At 39.5% G+C, this 11,368-nt stretch overlaps 1 protein-coding gene across 1 annotated transcript; it reads right to left on the bottom strand.

Annotated features, from left to right (window-relative positions):
* Positions 1-5,335: 5,335 nt before the first annotated feature.
* On the bottom strand, positions 5,336-7,612 carry LOC145463469 (thioredoxin-like protein 4A). Its single transcript, XM_081447222.1, has one exon. The coding sequence runs from the start codon at positions 7,242-7,244 to the stop codon at positions 6,816-6,818; it is 429 nt and encodes a 142-aa protein (XP_081303348.1). The 5' UTR covers positions 7,245-7,612; the 3' UTR covers positions 5,336-6,815.
* Positions 7,613-11,368: the final 3,756 nt, after the last annotated feature.

Genomic DNA, 11,368 nt, shown 5'->3' on the forward strand with positions numbered 1-11,368 from the left:
TAACCTCTAGCTTCCCTGTCGCCCCGCGTATTTAACTCCTTCGTGTTCCTCCTTAGCGAAAATTCGTGTTTTATCGCGTTCAAGCTTCTTTCCGACAAAAATAACTTGCAATGTAAATGCAGGGAAATATCATTTGCTGATAATAGAACAAAATCTGTAAATTCTTTAGACATCATATTGCACTCCGAGCTTATATTTGTAGCCGAAATTTTATGACTTTACCAACAAGGATGGGCGACTGAATGTTGCGGCGCCTTCTTACATGATACGTCTACGGGTGAAAATGAGTTGTTTGTCTGAGCCCATGATTCTACCACTCGTAACACACTCACAACCTTCTCGGAAGTTCTCACAAACGGTTATTGCTACAACAAAGCTTTTTCTCCCATGGACTCTTAATTGAATCATACGGTTTGAAAACCGGATCCTCGAAATGAGGGAGCAATAGCCTTATGGAACTGGGGTGAACTTCGAAGACCCCAGGGGAATTCCCACACTAAAGTTACGGGGTCGTAACGATAGAGGGACGTTTTGAAGAGGTCAGAGAGCGGCTCGAATTTATTTCTGCACTCCGAACTTATAGTTTTAGCCGAAACTTTATGCCTTTACTAACAAGGATGGGCGACTGATCACGAATTTTGTGGCGTTTTCTTTCATGATTGATTCGCGTGCGGACAAAACTTCGAGAGTTCAGTTATGGTACTGCGGGAACCCATGACTCCACCACTTCTAACACACTTACAACCATCTCGTATGTTCTCATAAATGATTATTGCTATAACAAAACTTTTTCGAATTCTCTCATGGACTCGTAATTAAAAGATAAGCTTTGAAAATCGGATCCTAGAAATGAGGGGGTTATAGCCTTACGGAAGTGGGGTGAACTTCCAAGACCCCAGGGGAACTCCCACATATAGGGACATTTTGAAGAGGTCAGAGAGCAAGGCTCGAATTTATTTTTACCCGTTCGAGCAACTAATATCAAAACGAATTTTAGATAAATAGCCTTGATAGAAATACTCGAACACATTCTACTCGACCAAGCCTTAATTTATTAAGTAATACTATCCCATTTTGCATTTTGCAATAAGTAATTTTGATTTAATGACATGTAAGTTATGTCATTTTCTCCGGTTCACGTAAAATACTACTGAAAAAATACCGCTGCAACAGGAAATGAGATCGACGACCCAGCTTCCCCAGGCTCCTTTTCCTAACAATTTAGCAAAGTCGTCAGTTTTTCCTGTGTGGTTACGTAGACGTGGCTGTTCTTTTACTACCGGGTTGATAATGCGTAAAAGGAACAGCTGCGAATATGGCTTTTCATTTCAATATTTTTATTTGAACATATAGAAATGGTCGAGTGTTTTTCTACTCACAAGAGCCTTTAATTTTTACTAATACTACTCATGTTGCATTTTGTAATAATTTATTTTAACATCACGAATTAAACTAGGTCCTGTCATTTTTTTTCCCGGTTCACTTGAAGTAGAACTGAAAAAAAAGTACCGATGCAACGGGAAGGAAGACTGAAGCCCCGGCCAAACGATCGCTATGTTGTGTTGAAATGTTGCGATCGTTTGGCGGGGGGTTAAGAGTAAGGCCCCGTCTGAAAACAGAGGTTTAATTCTACGGTTAGGCCTACCGTCCACATTAATACGTCACGAAAATGGAGCCTTTCGAAAAGGCTCTTCAAACCGGAGGAATTTGAAAACGCAGGAACTTCGTTTTCGCGTGGACCGAAAACATTTTGAAAACGAAGCTTTTTCGGAAACGATGGCATAATACACTCAACATTTATCACCGAATCGTTGTGTTTTGAGTGTTTTCATGACATATCTTCTGTTTGTTTGTTCGAGGAAAACATAAAGTACAGATGATAGCAATTATTAGGTAAACTGGGAGAAAGCAATGTGCTTAAAATATTTTAGGAGTTGCGTCAGCTAGTACACGAGATATGTGGGCGTTCAGCTTTGCATCACCATTTTCGAAGTTGTTGCCAAAACAACAAAGCTAGAAATAAAGCAGAATTTAACGACAATATTGTGAATTTCCCATTTGTAATTCATGCTCTACATATCATATCCGGACATTCAAAAATGACAAAAAAATATTAAGTTCTTGTAAGTTATAATTAACTTTGAGCCAAAAGAACGTTGGGTGAACATGTACAAGGCTCGAAACGCCCACAGTTTGTATAGAATGGTCCAAAACAAACTATCTCTTTCATCACCGCTTTGATGAGGCTAAATTTTCCATCTCGAAGAAAAATTGATATTTAGGCAACAAGTTGGTCCAACGTGCCAAAAATCTCAAGTACCTTTATCAACATTAAAAAGTACTGGCTACAACATGAAAACTTGCCCAGTGTTTTATCTTGCTGTTTAAGACGTAGCTCCCTATAGCTTCACGATCGCACACGCGCTGAGGACTAAAGCTCAAGTAATCAGCACGCGCTCGAAGGAAAACGTCAGCGTTTTCCGATATTTTATGACGTCAACATGAGCACAAAAAGCAAAACTAACAGTGAATTTTCTCGCGTTTCCTTCGGTGAATTTTTTAAAATTTGGCTCAGTTGTAACCTCACTCAATTCCTATATTAAAAATACCCTATTCTTTGTTAAAATCTGTCAGAGCTAATCTAATATATTTAGAAGAATGACAAATTACAGAATATTGGAAAAACCGTCTGAACAACCTTGACTTTTTACCAATTCAAAATGTCAGGCAATATCATTTCCATGTTGTGGCAAAGTATGAAAAAATTTCACTGAAGGAAAGCATAAATATTAAGGAGTTTAGGCCAAACTAAGGAACATATCTGCCTGCCATTAGATGAGATATTGCCATGGTAACGGCCTTAATCCAAAATTGACAACCAAAAAATAAGCCTTATTTTAACAATTCCCATATTAATAAATCTCTTCAGGGAAAACTTTAAGAGAAATTAACTAAGTTTCCTTTTCTAACTCGCGCTCTGTAGGGAGGGTGTTCGTAAATACTCTAGGGAGCCACGTTAAGATAAGTACAGCTGAGCCGCTCCTTATGGACACCGTCAAGAAACACACACCTGTATAGAGAGTAATAAACATTTTTGAAATCCACTTACCCAGTGGGCCAGTAAATTTCAGTTTTCACTCGCCCCCCCCCCCCGCCCCTCCTTAATGAGCGCAAAAATAGTTTTACAGTGAAACCCTGTATTATTAAGCGGACCCCATATTAAGCGGACACTCTCTATTAAGCGGACACCAGCTTGAGTCCCTAAATTTACAGTGAAATAAACCTGCATTCAGCGGACACCTCTGTTAAGCGGACGCGGACACCAACATTAAGCCATTTTGTTGCCCAAAACCTGCAATAAGCGGACACGTCAAGGGCATTTTTTTTCTAAAAGCTCAGCTCAGACTCCTGTAACATTGTTCAGCGATGCCGTTTAAAAGCTAAGTGGATTATTCCAGATTGATGCATTGACTAACAGCTGGACATTGTGCTATGAGTAATCTCTGATCTTATACTGTGTTACAAAAGGGTTAATAATTAAATATCATTGCAAAATATATTAAAACCTTCTTTGAGCGGACAACCTGTATTAAGCGGACACTAGTGAGTGTCCCAAGGGGGTCCGCTCAATACAGGTTTCACTGTAATGGCATTTTTGAATTTCCTGTTACTAATACGCTCAACATTTATCACCGAATAGTCATGTTTTGATTTGTTTTCTTTGAGTATGACATATCTTCTGTTTGTTTGCTTGAGGAAAACAAAAAGTATAGATGATAGCAATTATACTGTAAAGAAAAACAATTTGCTTGAAATATTTTAGAAGTTGCGTCAACTTGTACACAAACTACGTGGGCGTGGGCATTTTCGAAGTTGTTGCCAAAACAACAAAGCTAGAAATAAAGCAGAATTTAACGACAATATTGTGAATTTCCCATTTGTAATTCATGCTCCACATATCCTATCCGGACATTCAAAAATGGCATTAAAATATTAAGTTCTTGTAAGTTATAATCAACTTTAAGCCAAAAGAACGTTGGATGAACATGTACGAGACTCGAAATGCCCAACAGTTTGGATAGAATGGTGCAAAACAAACTATCTCTTTCACGACCGCTTTGACGACGTTTAATTTTTCATCTCGAAGAAAATTCTCTGCGATATTTGAGCAACACACTTGTCCCAACCTGTGAAAAATGTAATGTTTTATCTTGATGTTTAAGAAAAGTATAGCTGAGCCTTTCCTGAAAGACACCTTCAAGAAACAGACCTCTATAGAGGGTCTTTCTCCATCTCAGATTTTAACTCACGCCTGAGCCGGAATTGGTCGAAATGTTCACCGTCAGCTGATGTGTTTTTCATCTGATATCCGAGGCTTTAGGTTCGATTACCAACCACTGTTTCGGGAAATCAGCCCGCGCTCATCCCCCGAAAAGACCTTTCTCGGGGAGGAACGCGGACGGACCCGAGAGAGAGGCGGAAACTGAATCAAGCCTATCGGGGGCCTGAGATCTTCAAAACTTGCTGGACGGGTTTTATTTTAACCGATACTTGAAAAATCGCCGAAAACGTTCTGATAACAGATATTCTTTTATCCCCGACGATACCCTCGCTGTAGTCCACTTTGTCCCAGAGCAACCAGAATTTCTAAAACTTCTCCCTTTAATTTATGAAACAGACACTTGTACGTAGACCTTTAGTCAGTTCGTATAAGAGAGAATCGACTGTAGTTTAAGACGCTGAAATGTTAGAATAAAATCTGACAAAATAGCCTTTTCAGCAGTGTGTTACTGAATCTATATAAAGGGAGCTCACCTTAGAAAAGCCTGGGAGGGGTGAGAGGGGGTACACAAGCATTTACATTACTGAAGAGGTCGAGGAAAATAAAGGTTTTTAAGTGAGAAAAATGTAGACATACTTTTTGGCTTCAGTGATAAAATAACTGGACTTTCCTCAACACAATAAAATTACAATATTAATTTAGAGAGGAGACCACTTCAGCCTTAGCTGGTTTTCACACGGGTCATTTATCCTGGGCAAATTGAAATTTGGAGATGGTGGTTTGTATAGAGGGAGGAAAAAAAGAGACCTCGGAACAAGGTGAGAACCAGTAACAAACTCAACCCACATATGGCAGCGGGCTGGAATCAAACCTGGGCCACATTGGTGGGAGGTGAGCGCTCTCACCACTGGGGCATCCTTGCTACCCAAAGGTTGCATAATAACCTTGAAGGAGCTTAACCATAAATAACTAAACCGCTAAACTAGAAACATCAAGTTTCATTCGCCATATGATCTGGCAAGTGACACCAATAATGGCTTGCAAGATCACAAGTTAAATTAGACTTATTTTACTATAGTTATCTTATAATGCCATTAGAAACTTCAGAATTAATTCTTCTTTTAAATTTGCGTTTGCATTACAATATTTATTTTGTCATCTACTTTCCCCAGATTAAAACATTCCATCACCACAAAACCAGAGGCTGCCACTCTTGTTGGAAGTGAACCATTGAAGAACACAATCCCAAACTACTGACAAGACTTAGCTACACATACATGGCTACTTATTACTGTCCTATTGAATAAGAAAGGTGCTTGCTGTTAGTGCTGTATTATGCCTTGTTCTATAAAGCACTCTGAAATGTGTTGAAAAGTGCACCAAAATGTCAGTACATAGTGTTTTCAGTAGAGCACACAGTCACATTTCTTTTTGGTAGGAGGGCATGCAAACTAGCCATTTGAGGGATGGCGAATGGTCCTTCAAACGAATATTCGTATTTCGATTAAAAAATACACTTCTTGCAAAGTTTTAAGCAATGTTTTCACCGATCTTGCAACCTAAAATTATTTTGCTCTCTCAAATTCTTTTGCAAGGTGAAGGAGACCTCAAGTTCACAAAAAAAATTCAGTCTATTCACCACCTCTCATTTGAGTCAATAATGTTACTGGTTTGCATTGTCATGCCATCAAAATAAAATAAGTACCCATTGATTAAATTAAGTCAAGAATCTAGGATATGATAACGATCAATATGTACCAGCCTTCCCAAAAATTAAGGTCTGCATTTTTTTTGATGCATGTGTTACTTCAAAAAGAATTCACCCAGATTTATAGAGGTTTGTATATAGACACCGTGTTGGTGTCCCTCAGTGGGGCACAAATGTGGCAGTCTAAGAGGAACAAGACATCTGTGATGAGTTATCATACTAAAGGACCATTCAGTAAGCAAAATGTTAAGGTCATGGGTCAAATTTTGACCTATGTTTCCTGTGTAACCATATTGATAACCTAACGCCACATCTTCCTTCTTTAAAAAAAGGCGCCCGATCACAGGTTACCATTTTAATATCAAGCAATGCAAAAGCTCAGAAATTCAAATGTATTCTAATACAAAATGAAAAACCCTAAAGGACCATTCAGTAAGCAAAATGTTAAAGACAAGTTCTAAAGTCATAGGTCAAATTTTGACCTATGTTTCCTGTGTCACCCTGTCATTAGTCAAGTTAAATCTTTGCACCAAAGCATCTTGTTCTTAGAAGGTCTAATATCTAATGAAAATAAAAACACAGAAGGATGGGTAAATTCTGATTCTGGAATAGATGTCAAATGCAAACCAGCAAATGCCACTATGACCTATATGTCTCCCTTACATGCAAACCTGTTGACAACAAGCATAAATACAGTTATCCTATCTTAATATTAACCTTACACAAAAGTCAGAGTAACAATGAATTCCATAGAAGAAGAACTACTAAAGTTTTTCTTGCCATCCATCAGCTGCATATTTATATCAAGCTCCGCTCAACCTTTATTTAGTAGCGATATTTTGTGGAATAATCTTTAGGTGAAACTACCAAACCACGGCCTTTCCGAGCTCCTCTGTACACAGTCTCAACGATATCCACCATTTCCTGCTTGTCTGTCAGGGCCCAGTTTATCTTATTGTTGTTTCCAGTGCCCAAGTCGATCATGATGTGTTTGTTTCGGTAGAAGAACATGGTCGTACAAGGGTCGTACAATTCATACATTTTATTAAAGTCGGGAACTTCTGTAATATCCACTAAGTAAATCACAGCAAAGTTCTTGACTTTGTCTGCAATGGCGTACAATACTTCGTCCATTTTCATGCACGATGGATCCCAGTCGTGACCGAAGCGGATAACGACAACTCTGTCTTCTTCTCCCATGATGGCCTGATCAACTTGCCAACCATTCCTGAGATGTTGAAGCATGTACGACATATTGGAAGCTGTTCTTGAGCAGAAACGACCGCAGATCGATTGAGTAAAGTTTTCGGCGTCTTTTGAGTGTTAAATGTTGCTTAGATTTCACCAATTCCTCGCTGTAAGGACTGTCTTTCTGAAGACGTTGCCTTGACGTTGCCGAACAAAATGGCGGAAGAAAAAATTCCCATCATGCATTTGTTTGCCAAAGTAGTTCCAGTCTTTTTCAGTAGTCCGGTCCCAGAGCACCCCGGCACCAAAAGGAAAATTACTTCTTGAATGGAAAGATCCACGGAAAAAATTTATCGCGCGCACGTTGCGTGGACGACTTTAGAATATATAGAAACCTAGCTAAAATTAAAAGGAACAATAAAAAATAGGTTCATCTTGCCCCAAGATCTTATTCGTCTCATAGATAGGCTAGGCCGGAGGAAGAGGAAAACCACTAGCATCTTTCTAGAAATTCTCCTAATCAGTTCCATAAATTTCATACAGGACTAGTGGGAGAATTTGTATTACATCAGTAGCTAGGCAATTTTAAGGGTTGGTTCTGGAGCATTTCATTAATACATGAACTTTAAGCTTTGTGGGTGGGTGAATGTTACATTTTAGTAGAAGGCATCGACTTCAAAGATTTTATTCCACATCCTGGCCAGTGAACTGATGTGCAAATCGCCCACACCATGTACAAGAGGCAAGATTCCCGACCTGAAAAATATTCAGAATCCTAGTGAAAAATACCAATTTAAACAAGCTTGTGTAATTTCAGCAGATGCTAGGAGGGAAATGTTTTTTAGAACGACCTAAAAATAGATACTTTGATAAATCGCGATACTGTATCCGGTTCGGACGGTTGTATCGATCACATAATCTCTAACAGAGACAAGATAGTCTGCATGTACGAAATAGTAAGACCATGCATGTAACAATCACCAAAATAGCGTCAAACAAAACCTCGAATTACATAAGGTGTAGGAATTTTATCAAGAACTAAATATAGAGAGTAGTTTCTTACATATCTATTAAGGAATTCAGTCATATTTTACACAGAAGCTTTGAAAATTCTCAGCCATACGTAACCAACGTAAAGCTTCTTCTTTCGAAGTTGCTCACGACGTTTATTTGCACTACCGTTCTATTCCTGTTTTCACAATCTTTATATGTCTACCTTACTTTCTCGAGGGTTGCCTGAATGATGGGGCTTACCTGGTAACCATAGTGAAAAACAGCTAAATTTAACTGCCAGTTACAATGGTGACAGGGTCACTGCCTAGGGGGAAAAGTGCCGACCGGCTCGTATTTCTTGATGACATTAATTTAAAGGAGCTCAGTCACGGTTTGCGCATATTAAAAAGTTTAGCCTCAATTTTTCCAATTCGTCGTTTGTAGTCCGTGTTAATCTTCTCCATCCTTAGCCATCCTTGTTCCTTTATGGTTTATCATTATCAGTTTGGTGTTTTTCTATCTTAATAAACTGTTATTTTCAGATTTCCTACCATTTAAAGGTTATTTTGTTTGTGGCCAAACTAAATCAAAATACCGTGACTGAGCCCCTTTAAATGATTGTGATAAAGGAAAGCCTCCGTGCTTCTAGAAGACGAAACGACGCTAACACAGACCTGCTGACCAGCATTGTATTAGAAGTGCTATTAGATTTGCTATTATATTAGCATCGCCGTATCACTGGCACGGATTTCGTTCCGAAAAGACTACTTTTCCACCAGAAATCGTTGAAACTGAGAGGAAATAATTTTACCAAATATACTGAGCAATTCCTGCAAATTCTTAGTTCCAAACGCCATGGAAATGCTTAGGTTTCTTAACTTTAACCTCGCTCTGTTACAAGGAACGGAACGACTGGACTGTATTTCGGACCACCTTTATCAAGTACTTCAATACGAGCCGATGATCTGAGTTCTCGTGAGAATTAGATCAATTAATAGCTTTAAAGATACCCACAAATCTAGCCGGCAACGTAAATATCACAAACGAGTTCTTGTCGAAGAAAAGCCGCTCGATGACTATAGTTGCCAAACTTATATTCTTTCGATTTTGACTTCCGTCCGATGCTGGTCAAATAGGGACTAAGGGGCCGGTGTTAACCCTTTCATATTCTGTAGATCTCTTTTTTTTCCCCAAAACAGTGAATTTTTTTTTCACAACTCACCTGTTTTTCATCAGTTGTGTCTATCACCAATACTAGGATCAATATATTTAAGATTCAGAAAATTAAGGCCTGCTTTAATTGTAGAGATATCACAAGTACCCGCGCTTTTAAACATGAAGTGATCCCTGTTCACTCTGGATAGAAAGCTAGACCATCTCAAGTCACTTCCCGGACATTTTAAGTCAGTGGTTGCCCTTCCGATTTGCCACCTCCTATTTCCAACCTAAGAAAGAGTACAGCACAAAGTCCAACTAACCCCTCTCCCACACCCCTTTCTGCAAAACAGAAACAGCTGAAGAACAAGGTCAAGGAACGTTCTACATGATACTTGTCATAAAACTTCAAATAACAAATTAGTACTTCTAAACTTCATCTCAAGACGAACTGCTTAAACCCCAGAAATGTCTTGTGTTACGGTATTCATCTTGCATATGTTTTAAAAACTTTTATGACAAATTGGATTCTATAATTATTCATTATCATTATGACCCCTGTTCTGAGCACTATATTAAGCCAGGGTAACATCAGTTAAGTTTATTATCATAAAGCTTGCGTGATAATAAATAAAGACTGATAGAGGTTCAGACATCTTGCCTCGTGTATCTTACTATGTCTGTTTTTTAACTCCAAGGGTAAAGTGTGTTTTAAAATCCGGCGGCTAAACTACGGAATACAGGGCCAGTCGTTTTAATCATCTACCAAACGAGCCGGCTCGTTTGGCTCGTTTTTTCCTTTGTCATCCACTGCCCAGTCAAATGAGGACTAGGTCTTAACGCATATATAGATTATTCCTCGTTCTTTCATCCACATGCACTGCCGAGCCAAACGAGCCACTAAATATATGCACCATCAAAAGTGGCCCTGTATTGTAGCTTATTGTGTAGTTGCTTGGCCAATCCGTCAAGTTTTCAAGATGTGCACGGTCCTTGAACTGAAATTCTTCGGTACCACTGTCAATCAAATAATCCTGGATTAACAAATACATACAAAATCACCTGAATCTATGTTATGGACGTATGCGATAAGACGCGTACGTACGGTATTGCTTCTCGTAGAATTCCCTCCCTCCCCTCCCTCACAGCAAATCAGCGAGAAGTTTACCTTACAAAGGTAATTTGGTATTTCAAACTAATTCAGCGTCTCCTGTATCGATTCAATTTCCCTTTAACTGTATTCAAAGCGATGCGTATGTTCCCGTTGTTTAGAAATCTCCTCCGATACGTATTTACCTACGCCATGAGCAACTGATGTTGTGCATTGTTTTCTATTGTCCCACGCGTGTCTGCCCTCTAAACTGCAGCTGGGTGTATTACATCAGGTCTACGTAACAAAAGCAGCCAACTGAGTAAGATAAGGATATTCAATGCCCATGTAACAGCTGTGTTGCTGTACGGATGTGAAGCACGGAGGATGACAAAGGCGGAGGATGAAGCCAAACTAGATCATTTCCAGCACTAGTGTCTGCGTAGGCTTTTAAAAATCTAATGGCCTGTGCCGGTGTCAAATGAAGAGGTGCGCAAGAGAGCTAACATGGAAACTATTAGCGAACAAGCGAGGAGAAGGAGGTGGACATGGATTGGACACGTGCTGCAAATGGATAACAGTTCCCTCCCATGAGTTGCACTGACGGGGGCACTGGAAGGAGAGCGAAAGAGAGGGAGACCCTGCGAAACGTGGCGCAGGACAGAGGAGAAAGAGCGAATGGCGATGGGTTACTGTTCTTGGGTAGAGACAGGGCTGGCGGTGGCTGACAGTGTCTTGGACAATTAAATCAGTTTTGGCCCCACTGTCCATACGGAGAAATGGAACTGACGATGACGTAACAGAAAATGTATCAATCGCATCATATGAGTCAGGCGTAGCCTCAACAATCAGATTTATACTTTGACTTCACGCGCTCAGTTGCTCTCATTTCGAAAGACGCTTGATTCTATCTGAAAAGGTCCATACTGATGATGTGTGTGGAAACCGAGCA

The sequence above is a fragment of the Orbicella franksi genome, chromosome 12 (assembly GCF_964199315.1).
Source record: "Orbicella franksi chromosome 12, jaOrbFran1.1, whole genome shotgun sequence".
NCBI classification, from domain to species: Eukaryota; Metazoa; Cnidaria; class Anthozoa; order Scleractinia; family Merulinidae; genus Orbicella; species Orbicella franksi.

Excerpts from the sequence above, each read along its gene's own strand:
- LOC145463469 (XM_081447222.1), bottom strand. The coding sequence starts at position 7,244 with ATGTCGTACATGCTTCAACATCTCAGGAATGGTTGGCAAGTTGATCAG.